Source organism: Syngnathus typhle, linkage group LG17 (genome assembly GCF_033458585.1).
Source record: "Syngnathus typhle isolate RoL2023-S1 ecotype Sweden linkage group LG17, RoL_Styp_1.0, whole genome shotgun sequence".
In the NCBI taxonomy this organism is placed as follows: domain Eukaryota; kingdom Metazoa; phylum Chordata; class Actinopteri; order Syngnathiformes; family Syngnathidae; genus Syngnathus; species Syngnathus typhle.
In genome coordinates, this window is record NC_083754.1 from 4,564,662 (window position 1) to 4,587,428 (window position 22,767).

The window sequence follows — 22,767 nt, forward strand, 5'->3', positions numbered from 1 at the left end:
GTCATTTTCAGTCGACAGCAAGTGCCAAAATGGCCGCCCCCTGAGATGAATAAAATAAAGTGAGTTTTGCCTGTTTAATTCATATTCCACAAAAGAAACATTATTCCAAACACTGTGTTTGGACCAGTTGGGCTGCACAGAACTTATTACGCAGAATTTTGTTGTTGTTGACGTCTTCTTTAAAAGCCAATGTAATTCTGTAGTAACATTTGTGTCAGTCACATTCTTTACGGAGAACGCCCTCGTGTCTTAGTACTCAACTCATACGTGCATACCGAAAGATAATGTCAAGTTGAACCAGTTTAACCAGTGCAATACAGTGCACGCTCCGCGCGTGCACGCGTGCGTGCGCGCGCCTTCGGCTTTGAATACCTGAATGTAGCCCCGCCCTGTTCGCGGCTGGGTGGCAACGAGACAGGTGTGGAGCGACAAAAGTCAAGTCAAAAAGTGGCTTCTCCGGGTAATGAGCGCAGTTGGAGCTGGTCGGGCTAGTGTGGGAGGGACGCGTCGACATAGTGTGTGGACACAGCTGACACTCGGTGCGGTGTATCGACGACATCACAAGTTGGGCTGACTTGCTGCCATTGGTGTTTGATTGGAAGTCGCTGACAGGTCACCTGTCACAATGAAGAAAAGCAAAAGCAAAAGCTCGATCGTTACACCCGTCAAGCAAACGTAAGTTGCTTTTTACATTTGGAGTTAGTGTGTGCATTACTTCGTTATGACAGTATCTTGCATTGAAAGTAACTACGCCGTGCAGTCATGTTATGTCACGCAAAAAAAAATGTCCGATTTAATAAAGCTTCAAAATGCCAAGTACTGTAGCAATTTCATTTGTAAGTTTTTAGCATTACGTGTAGTTCAACCACATATCTTTAGTTTTACATGCAGGTGTGCACATTTTGCACAGTATTAACAATATTATCACTTCATAGACGTGTGTTTTAGTGTTAAATACCAGGCCATTAGTTTGCATGACTTGTGCTCTTTTCAAGTGAGGGTGTGGCACTGTTGTAAAGTTGTAGGTTTTGTTCTGGTTTGATCGGTATTCAGCTGTCCCTTTGATGAAAATGAATTACTTGCAGCCCTCATCCCCAAAATACTGTAGTTTTTTTTTTTTTTTTGCACAAAGCCTTGGTGACATTTTGACTGACTTTGCGAAGCTGTTAATATGATTTATTCCCCCTTTTTTTTGTCTTTATAAGTAGAGCAGCATGGTCCATGTCATTCGGCAGGTTGAGGGAGTGTTGGAGGGCCCCTACAATAACATTTTTGAAAAACAGAATTAAGTGTAATATGTTGTCAGAGTAGTTCACCAGACTGAAATGCAAAGAAAATGGAAATTTTCACACATATTTATATATCTTTTTTTTCCAATGAAAAATTCTAAATCAATTTGAGTGTTGGAGTAAATAAAGAAAAAAGGTTTATATTAATTCCATGATTTTTTTCAATATCTATTACAAGCTTCAAAAATAGATAAATTCAATTATCATTTATTATGGCCAGATGTGCAATTATATTGACAGCACTTATATATTGCACACTATATAAGTTTGTACTGTATGCACACGAAAACTGTGTGGATACTGTACAGTATAGTGATATATAATATTCATTAAAAACCTATTATAACTCATCCATCCATTATCCAAACCACTTTGGCGTCACAGGTGTGTCGGAGCTTATCCCAGCAGTCTTTGGCCAGTACGCAGGGTACACCCTGAACCGGTTAGCAGCCAATCACAAGGCATACTTAGACAAACAACCACTCATACTCAAAATCACAGCTAAAGACAATTTAGAGAATTCAATTCACGTAACATGCATGTATTTGGAATGTGGGAGGAAAAAGCAAACTCCACCAAACCAAATATTTTTATACAACCCATAGTTGTGTTGTCTGTGTGTATGTATGTGTATATTTGTATACAGATCAAATAAACCAAATATAATGTCTATATGACTTTTCAGTCAACAGTAGGGATAACAATACACCATACAAAGTCACCCAGGTAATATCAGAGTGAGCTGTAGCAATCAATGATAGCAAACTGATCTGCAAAATAATAAAGTTATGATTAGATGTTAGTCACTATAATTTTGGTAATTCCAGGTATATGTATAAAGGTAATATACAGTCATATATGTGCCTATAATGATAGTGACCCTTTATTGGTTTCTTTGAGTAGAGGGGCAGCGCCCTAGCGCCCTCTATTGGCTAGCTGTCACTCCCAATGACAGTGGAATTTCTGTGATGCAACTCCACCCACTTGGGTCTGTTATAGCTGCTTTTATTTATTTTTTATCTGGTTGCGGAACAGTGTGCGATTAAAAGATAAACAATGACAAAGGTCTCCAACAGTTTATATTAGACCTGTTGCAAATATTTATTAACGGAACATTGTGATATAATTTTGGCAAATGTAACTACAGTTAAGGTGTGATGTCTCTCCATACGTGCACACGGAGATGTTGAAAGACCATCACAACAAATGACCACAGCAACAACCACACCCACTATGACTTTAGTAGGTCTATTGGAGCCTTCTGTTCCCAATTAGCCCCTTCGTGGAAACCTTTGTATTGTGATCCTCGTGCTTTTTTCGCCAGGAACCTCCCAGTTTTGAATTAGTTCAAGTGAGCAACCAAGGAAACATTTGACAGCATGTTTACAGAAGAAACATGCAGGGAAAAACATGACATGTCCTTCAAATGTTCCAACACAACCCTCCTGTTTGTCATTCGAAAGCATATTCATTTCATTTGATCTTTCTTGTGTTGCATGCATGTAAAAAATAAAGTCACGCAAACGGAGTGAAGTCACATGTTGGCTTGCACAAGGACCTGTTGGTTAAGAATGTCACTGTGAATATTAAGTTTGAAATTGTGGGTTTGTGTACAAAGGAGATAAAACAGCTGGAGTGGTGTTTTTGGTTTGAAAAGAACAGCCGCTGTTAAATTGTCAGACGTTAAGCCACGAGCCAGTCCAAACTTGTTCTCAATTTGTTTCATATAGGGAAAAAAAAGTGGAATTAAAGTTACTGTGCAAGTTATGTAAGGCTTATTTAATGCTGTGGGTGGGGTTATGTTGCGTGCATGAGATGATGAATGACAGCTAGTGTTTTAAAATGACATAGACATGACCTCTCAAATACACACACCGTTCACTTGTTAGTATAATAAAATGCAAAACCAAACCTAAGGCTCTGATTTCCATCTGCGATGATTTTTTTCTTTTTAATTAATTCCAACTCAGGTTTGAGTAAACTAACCTATGTTTGTGTTTAAATGGGAAATGTTAGGGCTTCACATGAACTCCGTTTTAAAGGCAGGAATATACTTCAATACAAAATTAAATCGAATTAGGTGTATCGAGTTTTCTACTCAAGTCTCTGTCTGTCCTCTGGGACGTTCATACCAAGTGGCTGACTCACAACCTTTTAGTCAGAGAGTCTCATAGTATGTGCTATAAGGTGAGCCAATTGAAAATAATCACAGTGAGCTCAAAAGTTGCATCAAATGTTAGTGTGTTTTCCGGTTTCTTTACATTTTTTCTTTTTAAAGTGAAGATGAAGACAACGCAACCCTTGACAGAAAACTGGCCAAACTTGTTTTTCGTTCCTTCCTATCTCTGAGCAGACACACCTTGTGCTATCACTCTGACTCCTCCGATTGTAATGTGTGCAAAAGTCCACGCAGCACTCCACTCACTCACTGCGGCCTTTAATTCAGTAGAGGTTGCCGTATGTGGTGTTATTATTAGTTTATGCCATTTTTAAGAGGCTCACCAAAGCAAATTCCAAAACTAAATTTATACAAACATACATTAAAATTGCAATTTAGTACCCAGGCAACTTTCAAGTTTACACCACTTGAACAATCTTGACAATAAACATTTTCCTGACAAGTTATTTCCTGACATTGTCAAAGCTGTGCATTATTAGTTTTATTTATTATTTTAAATCAGTGTTAGGGCGAATTGTGCACAATTTCCAGCTACATGCTTTAGACATTTTATTAGATCATTGAATGCTCTACTAAAGTTAAAAGAACTGCATAATAGTGTTTTTTTTTTTTTTTATAATGGTGATGTTTGTCATCCTTTTCTTTTAGGAGCGTTACCTCGACAGAATTGACGACTCTGATCGAGAAGCTGCAGAGGAATGCTGATAAAGTGGAGAAGAACATCTATGATGTGGAGCAGAACCTCAACAAGGTATGGGAATCTTAACAAGTTGGTAGACGTCTTTCAAAAGAGAGATTCTTATTAATAATGATAAACGTACTTACTTGTCATTCACGCAGGATGTCAGTAAGATCAATGAGGGCAAGCAGCCACTGTATCAGGAGGATACCAACAAGCGACTCCTCAATTCTCTGGAGCTGCTCGTCGGCCTGGATGATGATGCTGTCAATGCCAAGCGCCTTCGGCATCCTCAGGCAGAGATGATAGAACAAGAGTAAGAAACAGTCGGTACCTTCTTCATTTGATTTGATCCTAAATGACAACTTACGTTTGTGTGCACACAGCATGAGGCAGCTGCGGGAGAGAGTGAACAAGCTGAGAGATGACCACGAGCGTATCTACCAACTCCTGCGCACGGAGGGAGTGCCCACCATCAACTGGGGCAACATGATGGATGAGAAACTGGTAGAATGTCAGATATATGATGACGTGGTCACAACCAAGCAGCTGAGCAATTAAAAAAAATGGAAAAAAACTAAATCAGCAGCTAAGCAGTTAAAAAAAAAAAAGTATATTTATGTACTTGGTAGATATATATACATGGTATCCTATCATTTATGATATATCTAATTTTCTTTTATTAATTATATAATTTTTATTCATTGATATTTCTGCAACTGCATTAGAAAAATCAAAATTAGCTCCTGGAAGCAAAGTGAATAATGATCACACATTACAAGGCATCCTTCTGGAAAAACTGCAAAAACAAAATAATACAATCGGTATCATCTCTCGGAATCAGTAAGGTGTTTCCTTAAACGTATCTGCTTTCCTAGGACATGCTGAGCAACAAGGGCTTTGGCCAGGACCTACCATCTGTGGAGAATGACGTGGAGGAACACAACATCTTTCATAGTGAGGTGGAAGCTTTGGCTCCTCACATTTCTGCTGGTGGTGACAAGGTACAAAGAGAGGGGGGGCTGTTGGGGTCCAGGCTCTCTCAATATTTTCACTTTTTTGAACTGTGTATCATAAAAAAACATGCAAGTAATAAAAAAAAAAAAAACATTACCAATGGTCGGGTGGTCAATTTATAATTGCTTAGGGGACATTGAATTTGTTTTGAAACAGATTATGAGTAAATGATGTGGAAGAAAAACATTTTAATTGAAGGTTTTGTCTGTATGCCTACAGGAATATGTCAGTGGCCTCCAGATGAAGTACAACAAATTGCTGGTAAGTAAAGTCACACACTACCCTGCAACAATCCCCTGCATAACCTGTCACATGATCATCACAATAAATATAATCACTATACCATGATTTGAGTTCAAGGTAGCCCATCATCTTCCCCAAGAAAAAACAAATGTTTCCCTGCCCTAGGCCCTTTCCAGTGATCGCCAGCGCCACCTACTGAGCCTCCGTGACTACATGCAACGCTGCACCAACGAGCTTTACTGGATGGACCAGCAGGCTGATGAGAGAATCAACTATGACTGGAGTGACGCCAACCTCGACTATCCTGCCCGCCAGAGACAGTATGAGGTACTGTACATACTGAAAACATCATTTAAAAATAAATCATAATATTTGTGACAATTCAGTATGGTTTCCTGTCCTGGATCGCTGGAATTTAGCAAAATTCTCTAAAACTATCCATCCATCCGCCCTCCAGCGTATGACTCAAAGTCTGTTTAATAAAGTCCCCATCTCCTTTGTCCTTGCAGAACTTCATCAGCAAATGTCTGGAGTCCAAGGAGGGGACAATCACCAAGCTCAATGAAGATGGAGAAAAGTTGATTGCATCAAAGCATCCAGGGGCAAATGTTATTGAGGTACCATTCAGTAAACATAATTACTTTGTAGTTCTTTTTTTGGTAGATGAATAAAAAATTGATAACTAAAGTTAAAAACAGAATAAACATGCCTCATTGGCTTTGAGGCAATAATAATAAAAACATGACATCCACATTAATACAATATTTTGTATTAGTTATGAAATGTAAAATAATGATTTTCTAAAGTTAAAAATATATCTCACTAAAAGTACCTATGTGCAAAAAAAATAAAATAATTCATACACTCTTTCCCAAGGCTCATACAGAGGCTGTGCATGCTGACTGGAAGGAGTACCTCAATCTGCTCATCTGTGAGGAAAATCACCTGAAACACATGGATGAGTATCACAAGGTTAGACACTGAGAACATCGAAGAACTTCACAGCAGGTTGCATATGCACGGATAATAGAACACGTGTGTGTATGTGATCAGTTTCACAAGGAGGCACGTGACACCCAGGACCTGTTAAAGCGACTGGACACGGAGGTCAAACAAAAATACAACCCTGAGTTCAAGGATGTGTACCAGATGGAAGCTCTGATCAGAGAGCTGGATGTAAGCTTTTCTTGTAAGACTGCTCAGTTGTTACTGTTATCGAAACTGAACATTTGTTTGGCTCGATAGGACCAATCCAAAGCCATGGACCATTTTGATGAACGAGTCAAGGCTCTTCAGAAACGTGGCCAGCAAGTTTTGCCTCTGAAGTACAGACGGGAGAATTCGCAGAAGCTTCTCCCCGTTGAATCTCTATGCGATTTCGACACGGATGAGGTACTGACATCGTTTTTTTGAAGGCCTACCTAGCTTTTTTTTTTTTCTTCTTTTGTAAAGATGCGGCTGAAAATTCAGTTGATTATTATTAACAGGTTTTCCCGGAGATAAATATATTTATACCTCTTGGTTGTATATTATTTAGCTTTTTTTTTTGTCATTATTCTCTCGAAATTTAATTGGTACAAAATAGCAAAAATATCTTGAGTATTTTTATTTTTTAGTATTTAGAGATTTTTTGTCCTATGTGATTTTTTTTATCAATTGTTGATTTTTAGAGATGCTTTAAATTGCATTATGTACTTTTTTTTGGGATGGTGCAGGGGCAAATTGTGCGTGGAAACCGATACACTCTACTTCGCAACAATGGACCCAAGTGGGACGTGAAAGACGCAGCTGGACAAAAATTGTCTGCTCCAGCCATCTGTTTCATTATTCCCCCCACAGATCCCGACGCTGTATCCCTCGTTGACAAGTGAGTCGGTATAATTTTACAAATTCATAATACATCCTATAACCATTGCGGTTTAACAGCTTGGCTGGACAGCAGAATTCTCTCAAGCACAAACTGGGAGACAGCAAGGCAGCACTGCTGAAGCGCTTTGATGAGCTGAAAAAATCCAGTGGCGGTGCAGGTAAAGCTAACACATCATTCTGCTTCTGTTTTTGTCCCTTGCCACCTCCAACTTTGCATGATATCACATTATCTAGTCTTGTCTCCGATCCTCAGCCTCTCTGTGGTGGTCATTGTTAACCCGGGCCATGACTGGAATTTTTTGAAAACTGATCAGCCTAATAAATACCCTTCAGCTCACAGCATTTCTCCAAATATATAATCATAAATCATTTTGTGCCATCAGACAAACAGGAGCAACAGTGTCGCCAAATGATGGCTGGGCTAGATAAAGTGGCCCGAGACCTGGACACACAAGAGAGAGCTCTTCAATCTCGAATGCGCCCACCGCTGGATCTGAAGAAGCCGCTTCAGGATAGCAGTGACCGCCTGCAGGATTTGAGGGTAATTATAAACCCGTAATCGTTGTGAGCCATTCGACATCGAAAAGAAAATCATTTAGGATTCATACTGGTTAAAACCACAAATATTTTCCTCCAGGATATTGACATTGCAGTTCATAGAATCGAACCAGAAAAGACCTCCAAAGTGCAAGAAGCAAAGAACTTTTTGGTCTCAAACTCAAAATGTCCCAGCGCTCCTTACCTTCACAGTAAATCGGATGATGTCAACAAGAAGTACAACGACTTAGAGCAGCTTCTTCAGTTGTCTCAGGAAAAGTATGATCAATGATTGACAGTAATCATCTCTCACTATCTCGCCTCCTACTTTCACTAAACTAACCGTTTAAATCCTGATTTTCTTTAGAATGAAGAATTCTAACCAGCTGGAGTCTTCACTTCAAAATGGAAAGGCTGTACTGTCCAGTTACGAGAACAGGTTGGCCAGGGAGGAGGTGGCTCCTCCCGATTTGTCGTCATTGGAGAAAACCCAGCGCGAGCTTGCCGTAAGATTAATCTTCTATCGTTCTACGAGAGACATATGACTTGTGTCATATTTGAAAAGAATGGGCCAAGTACAGGAAATATTTTTTTCTCTCTCTCAGGATATTGCCTCAGATCTAAGATCCAAGAGAGCGGTGGTCAATGAGACTGAGCAGAACCTGCGTTTGGCCAAAAGCAGCGCTGACCAAATGGCCATAAAATTCCAAGAGCATTGCCCTGACATTGAGAGACAGGAAGCTGATGTCCAGAAGCTAAACAAGCGCTTCAACATCCTGAACAATCAGGTCGACATCAGGTCAGAGGGCCCCGACGACAAAGTCAATCCAGAAATTCAAGCGACTAACCCGTACATTTGATTGCTCTCGTGTCACAGGTCTCAATGTTTGCAGAGGGCTAAGATGTCCAACAATAATTATCGCAACGATTATAACAACATGAACAGCTGGCTTGCTCGTATTCCAAACTACGAGCCGTCTGAAACCGATGACTTAAAGCAACTGGACGTCAAACTGAAGAATCAGAGGGTGAGGACAATTTGCAGTTGAATCTGACAAAAAGTTCTCCTAGACTTACTGTTCTACTCTCTTGTCTTCAGAATTTGCTCTCAGATATCGCAAGGAAAGAATCCGACATGAACAATCTTTCCAAAAATAGCCGACTTTACCAGCAAGCTATCAAAGTAAGAAAACTTTTCCACACATCATATGCAATAAGTTGATGGTTTGAATCTTACCGATGGATCTTTGTAGGACTATGAGACAGAAACTGGGAAGTTCAGATCCATACTCGACCTCGATGATGGACTTGTACCTCAGACATACAAGCGGAGCCGAATGGAATCTCCTTCACTGATAGTCAAAGCAGAGGTGCGGCACGTTTCCGTCGTTTGTCTTAGTTTATTCAACGGCGATTTCCAACCAGGGTGCTGAAGTATTGCAGTTCCGACGTCATTTTATTTCTCTCTTTTGCAGGAAGGTGCTGTTGAGGCCAAATATACTGAGGTCAACTCTGTGAACAAGCAAAGACTCCGTAACCTGGAGTTCGCCCATAGCCTTCTCAGCCAGGTAAAACGACATGACAATAAACAGAAAGTACGATCGGAAACATTATTAGCGTGGTTCAAACATGACTGTTCACTCTCTTCTTTAGCAACCAGATATCCCGCTGATCCAGTCTACAAATGTCCAATCAGTTAATGCCGCTGCCGGAGGGGAGCTTTGGAGAATTAAGAAGCAGTTGCAAGATGAGATCCAGAGGAGAGAGCAGTTAGAGAAAGAAATTGAGATAATCCAGACTGACATATATGTCTTGGAAGGACAGAAGCCTCAGGATACTATCGTCAAGAAGGAGCTAATCAAAAAAGTTCCTGATCCTCAGCTAGATGAGGAAGTGTATAAGGTTCAGCAGAAGCTTTCAGAGGAACGTCGGATTACACATGTTCTGGAGAATGATTTTGAGGTCCTAAAATTGAAGCTGCGTGGTGTTGAGACCGAGGTCAAGGAAGGAGCACAGCAATACATGGTGAAAGAGGTTCTCAGGATCGAAAGAGATCGTGGTCAGGAAGAGGAGATGCGCCAGCTTCGGGAAGAGTTGGAAGAGCTCAGAAGGCAGAAGTTGCTCAAAGACAATGAGATTATTCAGATCAAAAAGCAGGTGACCATCCTGGCCGAAGAAAAGAATAAGGAGCAAGAAGTTATTAAAGAAGAAGAAGTAATAAAAGTTCAAAATGACCCCCAACTTGAAACCGAATACAGACTTCTCTTGAGCAGGAGACAAAAAGAAACTGACGGAAGGAAGCAATTGGAGGATGAATTGAAATTTCTTCAGGAGAAACTCCGTCGGCTGGAGAAAGAGAAAGCAATGGCTGAGGAGAAGATTTCCATTAAGGAGGTCCTTAAAGTAGAGAAGGACGTTGTCCTCGAAAGGGAGGTGGAAAACCTTAGGAGGCAGTATGAAGATGAGAAGGCCAAGCGGAGATCATCCCAGCGAGAAAAAACGGACCTTCAAAGAAAGATTGCTAGTCTGGAGGAGGAGAAGTCAAAGGTTGTGATCCAAGAGAAGATGCGGGAAATTGTCCGTCCTGACCCCAAGGCCGAGAACGAGGTAGCCAATCTCAGACTTGAACTTGTCGAGCAACAGAGGCGCTATAAAGATGCAGAGATGCAGTTTAGATCTTTGCAGGATGAGCTGACCATGCTTAAGAACAGGGGACCTCTAGTGGAGGTCAAGGAGATCATCAAAGAGGTCATCAAGTACAAGACCGATCCACAGACTGAAAGAGAACTTGAGAGACTTCGGAATGAAATTGTCGACAAAACTCACCAGACTGAGAAATCTGAGATGGAGATCCGCCAACTTAATGATGAAATTCAACGATGGAAAGAAATGAAACCTCAAGTGCAGACTAAAGAGGTTGTCAATGAAGTGCTGCAGTACAGAGAGGACCCAAAAACTAAGGAAGAAGTTGAAATCCTTAAAAGAAGACTGGCTGAAGAACAGTCGAAACGTCTCGAACTTGAGAGAGAAAGGTCATCCCAAGAGGAAAAGATCAGACTAAGGAAAATAGATCTTTCTCAGGTGCGTGAGAAGTTTGTTCAGCAGGAAGTGGTCAAGATGGAAGAGGACCCTATGCTCCGTTCAGAGTGTGAAACCTTCTCACAAAACATTAACAATGAGCAGAGACAGAAGGATACTCTGAAAGCCGAGCTCTATCAACTGCAGAGACTGAAGGCCGACTTGGAAATGCAGTTGGAGGAACTTGAGCGCGAGCGTAGGGCAAGACGTGACGCCGAATTGGAGATCCAGAGACTTCGGGTCAGACTTACTGAGCTGGAGATGCGAGACAAAGAAAATCGCGAGAAGGTGACTGTCAAGCAAAAGGTAGTCCTGCAGCAAGATCCTCAACAAGAGAAGGAACATTCTATTCTCAAACTTCAGCTGGATGAAGAGAGGCATAAACGTGTCTTGCTTGAGAAAGAGCTGAATGCGTTGATCCAGCAGCAGGTTACCTTGGAGAAGATGGACGTGAAAGAAAGAATTGTTCGCACGGAGAAGGTTCAGGTTGAGAAGGATCCGGAGGCTGAGCATGAAATTGAGAACCTCAAGAGGACTCTGGAGGAGGAGAAAAGAAGAAAGAGAGACCTCGACCAAGAGTTGTTAACTGTCACTTCCAGGATGACTGAGATCGAATTTTCCAACACCAAGTCAAGTAAGGAGCTGGACTATGTCCGAGATGAAAGTAGTCGCCTGCTGCAGGAAAACCAAAGATTGCAGAATGAAATTCGCAAGCTTCGTTCTGAGATTGAGATCACCAGCAAAGAGACTCAGCGTATAACCGAGTCGTCACCGAGAGACGATGGAAAGAACCTGGAGTTAAGGCTTGACTCACTACAGAGAGAACTTGCAGAGCTCAGAGGCGTCACCATGAAAAAAGATGAGGAGATAGAGAGGCTACAAAAGAGTCTATCAGCTGTTAGGATGAAGAGAGAACAGAGAGAAAGCCATTTGAGAAGGTCCATCGTTGTTATTGACCCAGACACAGGTAAAGAAATGAGACCAGAGGAAGCCTTTAAGCTGGGGCTGATCGACTGGAAGATGTTTGTCAACCTGCAAAGCCAGGAGTGTGATTGGGAGGAGATCACAGTCAAGGGTCCTAAAGGAGAATCATCTGTACTCCATGATAGGAAATCAGGGAAAAAATTCTCCATCGACGATGCTTTGAGTCTTGGCCACATCACAAATCATCAGCTTCAGCAGTACATGAACAAACAACTAACTATCCAGGAGTTTGGTGTATTGGTGTCGGGGAAGAACAAGTAAATGAATCGACAGGAGCATGTTTGGTTTCATGCAACAAAAATTTGATCTTTTTTAAAATATGTTTGCCTTTTACTAGCTTCTGATTTAGCTTTTTTTGGTGAACTGGCAACCCCCCCCCCCACTTCCTTTATTACAAAATGCACTCTGTACTTATTTGCTTATTCATTCTCCTCTTTATGGTATAAAAAGGCTGTTATAACCAAATTAAATTGCCATTAAATACGGTTTCTGAAGAATGCCCTTTGCTGAGCTTTATTTTACTACACTGGGTACAAGGGTATGCAACGGTTTTTTTTAGGAGACTGGAATGTTTTGATGATTTGGGGGATTTTCCCAGGGAATTAAATGTATTCTATGCCTAAATAAAAGTCAAGTTAAAAGGACAAGTGATTCTTGTGTGTAATTATTGATCAAAACCTTGCGTCTTTTTATTCATGACATTCTTGATACACTTATTACCACTAGTTTATACTCAAATACTTTATTATTACTCAATCTTGGTGCTGCCTTTGACACTGTCCATCACAACATATTATTAGATGGCTTTGAAACGCGCGTTGCTTTTTCAGAGTCAGCCCTCTCCATGGCAACATGACTTCTGAATTTAATGTTACATGTGGTGTCCCGCAGGGATCGGTACTTGAACCTATACTGTTTAGTATTTATCCATGCTAAGTAGCCCTGCTTGGCATTAACACCTATTCAAAGAAGCCACTGTAAATCTTGATAAATGTACAATTACCCAAAGTGATTCTTTAATGAATCGTAGTGTTATATTTGACCAAACTCACGCCTTTCAAAAATACATTAAGAACATAAGAACTGCGTTGCAACTTGCATTGGCACCCAGTCCACCTCAGATGTGACATAATTTTGTCATTCATCATATGTCATTCGTGTTGCATTTATTATATGCAAATGCAACAAATATCATATATACAATTATGTCTCCTTTCTATTTCAAACTAATTTTGTGTTTTGTCACTGACGTCAGTTTTGTGCATGTGACCCCGCCCACCGGAAAATGAGTGCAGTGCCTCTCAGCCAATGGCAGGCGCTTTGTGGACAGGAAAGGCGGGGCTTCGCTTCGTGTTTAGTGGGTGTGTGAAGTGTTGTCTTTTCCTCTCATTCGTTGCGACGTTTTATTAGTGTTGCAAGATGGCGACGGTGCATCTGAGAATCGGAGATCTAGTATGGTGAGAACCTTTAAATGTTAAAACATGCCACTTTTCACTCGCTATGGTCTCTATTTTGATCAATTTTGCTTTATTTTTTGTATCAAAAACTAATAGAATTAAGCACTAACTACATGTAAATCCGTCAAGTGGTAGCCAGCTGGTTAGTTGATGGACAACGGACAACCCAAACAAATTGTTAGCCAAGCTGACTCAACATTCGTTGCTAGCTCCTTGCTAACATTAGCGGAAAAACCTGCAGATGTTCAAATCATGGATTTTTTTCCCCCCTCGTTTTGTGGATGCTATTCTGACCACGTAATTCACTGCCACGATCTTTATCCTTTAAAGTTCGTATTGGACTTGACGTGTTGTATAATTTCCTGCCCTAAAGACGAGCTTTAGTAGACACGGTTGATTAAGCGGAAATCTAGGTTAGCACGGAGGCGTTAACACTCTCTTATCCGTCCACTCGCTCAATCCGAAGCGTTTCTTTCGTGTTTAACCAGTTGATTTATTGTGACCTATGTATTATTGAAACGATATGTATATCAAGCTGCTATTAACGGTGGCCTATATTACACTTGATCGCGTTTCTTGTCGCAAATGCTCCTCCCCTGTCGTAGACTTGTACTGTAATGCAGAAAACAAAAGGGACATTAAGTACCCAACATTTTTCTATAAAGAGTGGTTTTCTTGCTAACTGTTAACCCTTCATATAATTTACAATATAGAATGTTTTTGAATATTTCCTTGGAGAAAGTCAAATTTTGCCCGATTTTATTCCTCCAACATTTGAGGTTGTAATTGTCAACAAACCTGTCAAAAATTAAAGTAATTTAAACGGCATTGGTTATTGACTAGTATACAAAAGTTGAATTAAATGCAAGAAAACGAGCAGTTTTTAAATTAGTTTGAATTTGCGCTACTTTGTTGATTCAGTAATCGTCAACCCAATTTTGAAAAATCACGTCTATGTATGTCGAACTATCCAACATCCTAAAACAATTGTTTTCAAAAAATGTATAAAACAGCACTACGTTTCTGCATAGTATTTTTCTACAGTAAGCAGTGGCTAAATACTTTAATTTCAGGGGGAAACTTGGCCGCTATCCACCATGGCCAGGAAAGGTAAATACAGATGGAAAACACTTACAAAACTTAAACAAATAACTGTCACTAGTGGTTTTTATGACATTTATATTTATTTTCAATGTAGATTGTGAGCCCGCCCAAGGACCTGAAAAAGCCACGGGGCAAAAAATGCCACTTTGTGAAATTCTTTGGAACTGAAGACCAGTAAGTAAATATCAGCATATGTCTTTACTGAGCTTGTTCTTCAATAAGTGCATATGATTACAATTCTCTTTCAGTGCTTGGATCAAAGTGGAGCAGCTGAAGCCCTACCATCCTCATAAAGAGGAAATGATCAAGATAAATAAAGGCAAACGCTTCCAGCAGGCTGTCGATGCAGTGGAAGACTTTCTCAAAAAATCAAAGGGGAAAGAACAGGTGAGTGACTTGTCTAATAAAGATCAGTTGTATATCGGCAAGTAAAATCTGAATGATTGTTTTTTTTAAAGAACGCTGAAGGTAAAGGAGACTCCAAAGGAAAGAAGACTCCTAAGAAACCACTAAAAATACTGGATGAGGACGATGAGGATCTCAGTGCCTTGAGGGACCCATCTGAGAAGGTCAGTAAGACAGAATTGGACAAGAAAAATGTCTGTTCTGTCAATTAGTCACAAAGGACCCACACTGAGCACTACATTAGCACTAAAAATACATTGTCACAGACATCTGCAACAGTCCATGCCTTTAAAGATCTAAACTGCGGGAACTCAGTTGCATGAACAGATTACACATGCTGTTGGTGAGCATGTTGTGCCTAATATAATAAATGGGTCCACATGCAAAAAAAAAAAAAATCCAGACAAACTCGATTGCATATCCAAACCGATGCAAAAGCTGATCTGCTAGCCAGGAGCTCCCGGGCATCCGCATGATGATCACAATTGCGAGAAGTTCCCGTGCATTGTGGCAGGGGTTATGTACGAATTTCAAATTCAACACAAATTGCGTTGGCTGAGTTTGCATCATTCCAAAATATGGCTGAAAAGGTTTAATGATGCACACCTCTAAAGTAACAAATTATTAAAAGTAATTTTTTTTGGGATGACTCTCTTGGTTTGCACCTATTTTTTTGCCCTTGCAAACCTTTAGTCAAGTTATTTGAATGTTTTGCTTTAATGGACATAGTTGGTACAATGGATATAATTATAGCGATATTTGTTTTATTGAAGTATGTCCCTTATTTCAAGATTCAATATTTGTTTTGTTGTTTTACTACACTCCAAATGGGGTGTAAAGATAAATTCCATACATGTCACATGGTTGCTGCAAGCAACACGGTGTATTCAGAGTGTGGGGACAACGCATCATTTCTCTTTGGTTAGAATACTTTTCAGCTCATTAGTATGCCAAATATTAATTTTCAAAATCGTTTGGAAATTCAGACTAGTGGTCGCTTCTCACATTTGTATGTATTAGTTTTGAGTTATGTTCATGTAATTTGTGTCTGTCACACTGGAGGTCATTTTAACATTGGTATTTTGAAGACTAAAAACTTGTGGTTTTGTCATATTTGAAATGGGCAGGCCCCGGAGATCTCAGCAAATTCACCCTCTGTTTTAAAAGGTGAATGTGTGTCTCTTTCCTCCTTAAAGGACTTAACTGACTCTGACCCTGAGCCGTCCACTATTGAGAGGCTGGGGGCTGCATCTGGATTCAAATGGGAAAGCAGTGTAGGTGAACCCATCCCACCCATACTTCCCACCAAGCTTGCTTTGCCTTGCCCTTCTTCTACCTCAATTTAACCCTTGGCTTTAATGAACAACTATGCCGACTTTTCCCTTCTGACCTTTTGGTGCTTGCACTTGACCACTGATTCTGTTTGGTTCCGCCCTTTTGGTTTTGACACATTTGAGTGTGTCGAGGCTTTCAAAGGGCTGATTTTTTTTTGTTTGAGTTCATAGAGAACATATGATTTGACCTAACCACCAAGCGACTTTAAAGCATGGGTTGTAGCCGTGGTTCTCAACTGTTGCCAAATGGGACTCGCATCTTCCTGTCGTCGTAAAGGCGCGGCCCACTTTTACATCAATTGAGATAAATGATAACGAAAATGTTCCAAATTTGCCTTGGAGAATATTTGCCTTTTGAAAAATACTGTATTTGTGTGAAGCAACCCTTCTTTTCTTTTTACAAACTGCGCGTGACCCACTTTGAATGAATCCTCAGCCAACTGTTCGGTCCCAACTCACCAGTTGAGAATCACTCTTCTAGGGTTTAGTTGAACCTAATATGTGGCTTCAGCAGTTTATGACCATGGATGGATAGAAAGTTTAAAGTACAGTTAAAGTTTTTTTTCCTTTTCCCCCCCGACAGCATTTGAGAGATAAAACTATGACGCAAATGGGTAACTGCATGAAAATATCATATTCACACCAAAACATTCCCATTAAAAAAAAATCAAATATTTTCTTTTCAAATCATTTTCGTTGGTCTTTTCATTATTCGAAGCATGGACTTTAATGTGTACATTTTTTTTCTGCCTAACACGGTAAATTTCATTTAGAAAAAAAAAAACTCACCCCATCAGATGTTCTCGTGTAGTAAGGGACGTAGTACTTTGATTGACTGCTGAATCCTCAGATTAGCTTCAGCTCAATTAAGTGAGCCCCTTTCTCCTCCAAATGAGTGTGAACTGTACTTTAGATGAGTGGCCAATCATTAGACTTGTCAATGTTAACAGGAGGTCTTCATTACAACCATTGCCATGCCATACAGCTGCTTGTTTTTTGGGTTATAATCCATGAAAGTGACGTGTGTTATTAATTGGAAGGAATGTGTGGAAAACGTTCAGCGCCATTTTAGTTTGAGTCGAAAAGGCTCAACATTCCCACAACAACTGCACTGAGCGGAAAGTGGTGCTTTGACATGGGGAAAATGAGCCCACAGCCAAAATCCTACATGGCAGCCGGGGTGAGTAGGTTACAAGGCCGACAACGACTGAAGTTTTAGCTCAGTGGCTGGTTAGTTGGTTCCAGATCTGGGTATGCTCCCCAACTTGGGTGTTTATTTGTTTTGTTTTCACATAAGTGGAACATCGTCCTGTAAGTTATTTTGTGGGGGTTAAAAAGTCACATAATTTGTATAATACCTATTTTTGTGTTTACATTTACAGTGGTCTAATTCCTTTTGTTGCGTGGTTGGTTTTCCAAGAAATTCCAACTGGGATCTGATTAAAAAGCTAAAGCTTTCTCAGTGAGGGCAGAAGATCATTTAACAAGTCACATGCTGCAAGCAATGCAGTGCAGCGTCAGAACTTTAAGTCAACCACCCCTCCCTAATGCCGTTCAGCACTTGAATTTTTTTTTTTCTTCGATTCTGATATTTCTATGATCTTAAAAAGTCAGAAGCTAAATTATGATGAAATTTAGATTTGCCCAGTCCATCATTTTCACAACAGTCTATTGCTCTCATTTGTTTTAAGGTTTACCATCCTCAAAAATAACTTTTGCAAAGATACATTATAACAAAAGGTATACAGCCAATAATAAACAGAATTACTATAAACTGAATTGTAAAATGTCACTCTTCAACTTAAGTAAACACACAGTGACTTGCAATTTGAGCTGATTTGCTGATTATGCACGGTCTGGTTTTTGTGCACCCCTGTTTACGATGTGAAATGAAAATTCATCTCAAATGTTATTGAATTTCTTTTTCCCTTTAACATTTGTTGTTGGCGGCCAACTTTTTTTTTTTTTTTTTCTTGTGTATTTTTCAAATCTAGCTGTTGTAGAAATTTGAATCTTGGTTTAGGCCCTCTTATGTGTGGGGGTTCTCCTGGTGCTTTATGGGGGTTTCCCCCTGGTACTCAGGCTTTATCCCACATTTCCAAAAACAAGCATGCTGGGTTCATTGATGACTGATATTTACATACGTGTCAGGGTAGTTGTGATCCAAGCGTTAAATGGATGGATATTCTGGGATTGAAATGACATTTTGCTTTCTAGCAGCAAAACAGTCATTCCAAATGGTCACAGAAAGACCAATGGTGTTCTCTATTTATGCTCCTTTTCAAAAAGAGCACCTTCCAATGAATTCCTTATTCTGTTACAGCCTGTGAAGGATGACCCACATTTTCATCATTTCTTGCTTAGCCAGTCTGAGAAGGTAAGAGTATTTGTTGTGCATTGGAACTTGAAAGCCAATATAGATTGTCTGCTTTTTTTCCCCTAAATCCACTGTTGCGTTATGCATCTCAAAATGGGAAGCTCAGCTGCTTTTGTGTCAAATACATAACACTATTGCATCCTCTATTGCTGTGTTTTATTAGCCTGCCTCATCCATGGAACCGATAAGCAAGCGTCTAAAAATTATTGAAGAGGTACAGTGGAGCGACTTTGAAACTATATCGTTTTGAAATCGAATTACATTCACTCGGAAAGACAACTATAGCTTTTGATTTGACAGGACACAGCATCAACATCCATTCAAGCGGCAGACAGCACGGCCATCAATGGCAGCATCACACCGACCGATAAAAGGTAGGAGGACGTTTGGTGTAAAAAAAAAAAATATAAAAATAGAAATTTGCAATCGTAGAAGAATTTGAAGTGGTTTCTAGGGTTTGGGGGTTTTATCCATTCGGATCACATTTGACCAGTTTGTTTTCTCGTTTACTTCCAGGATAGGGTTCCTCGGTCTGGGCCTGATGGGTAGCGGCATCGTATCGAACCTGTTGAAAATGGGTCACGTTGTGACCGTCTGGAACCGCACAGCAGAAAAGGTAGGATGTTCGAAAGCAATCTTGTGTCAAAAAAGACTGCTGCTGTTACAAAATGACCAAATATGGGCCTTCCCCTTCTGTGGCTCTGACCATGGCTGTATTGCTGTAATAATAAATACGGAACTCTTATATTATTATCCTGATGCTCTTTAATCAAAATAATATGCAGAAATAGTTTTGATGGTAACTCATTTTAGAATGTAGTCAGTTAAGCCGTTTCGAACCGGCCCTTTATGTGTTCCAGTGCGACCTGTTCATCCAAGAAGGAGCCAGGTTGGGTCGGACTCCCGCAGAAGTGGCTTCAATGTGTGACATCACATTCTCTTGTGTCTCTGACCCAAAAGCTGCCCGAGATGTGAGTTTGAAGAAAAGAATCCCGAATTGCTGATGGTTTTGGCTTTGCAGATACGAATGTTTTTTGTGTGATTTGATCCAGTTGGTTTTGGGTCCCAGTGGAGTGCTGCAGGGAATCAGGCCGGGCAAATGCTATGTCGAGATGAGTACCGTTGACCCAGAGACTATTACAGAACTCTCACAGGTTTGTCAACCCAGAATAGTGTGCTTTGTGTTGACAACACCTTTAAAATTGTAGGCTTTAATTTGCGACATGCATTGTTGAAATCAGCTGGTCACATCACGGGGTGGCCGTTTCCTGGAGGCTCCAGTGGCCGGAAGCCAGCAGCTCTCCAATGACGGGATGTTGGTCATCTTGGCAGCCGGGGACCGAACTGTTTATGAGGACTGCAGCAGCTGCTTTCAAGCTATGGGCAAGACTTCCTTCTTCTTGGGTATGTGGCGGGTAATGATGCCAGCCATCTTTTTTTTTTTTTTTTTTGTGTGTCACTTACACTGTTAAAGATGTATATCATCAAATTCTGTCTGTTGAGTTTCACTAATATGTAAACGGCATCCACAAAATAATAGCAAACTACATGTATTTATTTTTCTACACATAAGCCACATATAATTATGAGAATCGGAAATAGAAGTGAATAAAATTACATTTTAAAGATGGTAAATAAAGAACTTGAGTAATGCGGTTGCATAAATTCAAATAAAATGATGTAATCTCAGTGGTGTTTTTGTGTGTGTTCCAAAATGTGCCATTTTTATTTCAAAGGTGAAGCAGGTAACGCAGCAAGAATGATGCTCATCCTTAACATGGTGCAGGGCAGCTTCATGGCCACCATTGCTGAAGGACTCACTCTGGCTCAGGCGACAGGCCAATCACAGCAGACCTTCTTGGACATTCTATGCCAGGGCCAGATGGCGAGTACCTTTGTGGACCAGAAATGTCAAAGTAAGTCAAGTCCATGGGGTTTTAAAGACAGCTTGTCTGTTTTAGTCAAAATGATGCAATATCTCTGTGCATGACAATTCACATTTGAACAATATACACAGATATTATTCATGTGGGGTTTTTTTTCTGTTTTTTCTTTTTTTCTTGTTGCCTTACGTAGATATTCTACAAGGCAACTTTAAGCCAGACTACTATTTGAAGCACATTCAGAAAGATTTAAGGCTTGCCATCTCCATGGGGGATATGGCCAACCATCCTACCCCAATGGCTGCAGCTGCCAATGAGGTACTTTTACTTTGTGTCGTGTTGCTCTTTTGTTCTTCCTTCAAAATAAAAGATCTAAATTCTTAGTATTAACTTTCTATAATGGGTTGCAAAAGAAGAAAAACGCCTTGTTTTGTTTTTTTATAGGTGTACAAGAGGGCCAAGGCACTGGACCAGTCAGACAATGATATTTCTGCAGTCTACCGAGCCTACATTCATTAGATTGAGGTGTGACTTACTGTCTTGGACCACACAGTCTTTAATTTTTCTCTCCTCTTGATGTAACCCGTTTTATCCTTTTAATTCTCGTTTTATTTTACAGCGTTATCCCCCTTTGTTTTGCGCCCGCTCGGTCGGTTATATGCCCACAACTGATGGGATTGCAATTTCTCCACGATAAGGAAACATTGAACATTGCACTGACTTAACCGAGGGGATGATGTGTGATTACCGCTCTTGTACTACTTGCAAGTGGAGGCCATCTTAACAGACCTCTGACATCAGACTAGTGGCGAAAGTAACGTGCATAGGTTGTTTGCGAGGGCGCATGATTTGCGGTTAGGTTTTGAATGCATCACCCCAAATATTTTTAGGTGCAAATGAGGTCATTTAAGTTTGTCTAAAGTCTTTTCTTTGAATATCTCAAATTCCAAGAGTGAAACAAGAGAACATGCCACTGCATTGCCTTAATATAATACTCCCTGAACACTTTCATTGGATTTATTTATTTTTATTTGTGTGGTTTGGTTGTGGCATATTTACGTATATGACAGACAGTTGAAATTTTTACATAGAACTTTATTGTATTTCCTAACCACAATTAGGACAACAGCCTTAAAATGCAGTAAGAATTAGACGTTCTCTTCAATATTGCTATTCCTGCATATTTTGTTTTGTTTTGGTTTTTAATTTGGAATTCTCAGTTATTTTTCTCTTTTATTTCATTTTATAAATGTATATTATCCTGGCATGAGGGGAATCCACTTTTGAGTTGTATTTTAAATGAGATGGCCCCAAATGTCAATCAGGATTATTTTTTTTTTGATTGTTTGGAAGGAAAAAAAAAATATTGCCAATGTTCAGCAAGGCAACATTGGACATTGATTGGGTAAAAATGAAGAATCACTTTTATATGACTGAGAATTGTTTCACTGACTGAAAGCTGTAGAATGAATAAAATATTCTTAGCAGCAAATTTTCATTTTCGTTGTTCAGTCACTGGCACCCTTACGTAAAGCAGACACCTAGTTTGGTACGTTTTGTTATATTGCAGACTTGGTCAGAGAACCAAATGCTAAGATGAATAGATGGACACAGCGATGCCAGGAAGTCAGTTTAGAGAATTGTTTTCTTGGATAAAAATGAGCGCCCTGTTTTTTTGTTGTTGTTTTTGGTGTTTTTTTTTTATTTTTTTATCAGCAGAAGAATCAGGTTTATCTATGAATGACAATACAGATTTAAGATGCATGCTTAATAGTCCAACATACCATTCAGTAATTTTTCAACTTGGAAGGTTTTACTTTCCAGATAAACAGTTTGAGGGTATTTTAAAAGCCAGATGTAAATAGCACCAGGAGTTTGATTACAAAACATTTTATATCTTCAATTACTGGCCTAAACAATTTTGACTCTTTAAAGCCAATTAACAATGTTTTGTCCTAATGCAGAAGTGTAAATTGAAAATCTGATTTATCAAATCACATGCCAATCATTTGGAAGCAGTTTAAGGATGGCAACCTTTGGTGATTTGGGGGATATTTATGATTTGTACATGTGAAATTATTAAGGCTTTTGTGCTGTTTAAATAAATCCTTTCCTCATTACTGGCAGAAGTATTGGTTTTTTTTTGGTGTTACCTTTATTTCCACAAATAGTAGCTTTTTACACTATTTAGAGAATCGCTGTAAGGTGAGTGAGCCAAAGACATTTATGGAAGAGAAATACTTTTGGGGAGCTGACAACCACAGAAAAGACGTATTTCATAGAAAAAAATAGAGGACAATGAAGTAATGACTTTTCCACAGAAGTTTTCATT

At 39.8% G+C, this 22,767-nt stretch overlaps 2 protein-coding genes across 3 annotated transcripts; both read left to right on the top strand.

Annotated features, from left to right (window-relative positions):
* Positions 1 to 429: 429 nt before the first annotated feature.
* ppl (periplakin) lies at positions 430 to 12,522 on the top strand. Its single transcript, XM_061302947.1, has 22 exons — positions 430 to 675; positions 4,117 to 4,219; positions 4,309 to 4,463; positions 4,534 to 4,654; positions 5,026 to 5,151; positions 5,384 to 5,425; positions 5,573 to 5,734; positions 5,917 to 6,024; positions 6,284 to 6,379; positions 6,461 to 6,583; positions 6,653 to 6,799; positions 7,123 to 7,274; positions 7,334 to 7,434; positions 7,660 to 7,817; positions 7,914 to 8,092; positions 8,181 to 8,319; positions 8,419 to 8,612; positions 8,691 to 8,841; positions 8,913 to 8,996; positions 9,067 to 9,183; positions 9,289 to 9,381; positions 9,467 to 12,522. The coding sequence occupies exons 1-22, from the start codon at positions 626 to 628 to the stop codon at positions 12,134 to 12,136; spliced, it is 5,271 nt and encodes a 1,756-aa protein (XP_061158931.1). The 5' UTR covers positions 430 to 625; the 3' UTR covers positions 12,137 to 12,522.
* Positions 12,523 to 13,208: 686 nt separating this feature from the next.
* glyr1 (glyoxylate reductase 1 homolog (Arabidopsis)) lies at positions 13,209 to 22,555 on the top strand. Of its 2 annotated transcripts, XM_061302951.1 has the most exons (16): positions 13,209 to 13,332; positions 14,406 to 14,442; positions 14,531 to 14,610; positions 14,685 to 14,823; positions 14,895 to 15,005; positions 16,038 to 16,115; positions 18,499 to 18,552; positions 18,716 to 18,766; positions 18,853 to 18,926; positions 19,069 to 19,168; positions 19,413 to 19,523; positions 19,605 to 19,706; positions 19,794 to 19,956; positions 20,289 to 20,468; positions 20,629 to 20,753; positions 20,880 to 22,555. In XM_061302951.1, the coding sequence occupies exons 1-16, from the start codon at positions 13,295 to 13,297 to the stop codon at positions 20,952 to 20,954; spliced, it is 1,518 nt and encodes a 505-aa protein (XP_061158935.1). In that variant the 5' UTR covers positions 13,209 to 13,294; the 3' UTR covers positions 20,955 to 22,555. The 2 variants fall into 2 exon arrangements, with proteins under 2 accessions (XP_061158935.1, XP_061158936.1); XM_061302952.1 differs by lacking the exon at positions 16,038 to 16,115.
* The last annotated feature ends 212 nt before the right edge of the window (positions 22,556 to 22,767 follow it).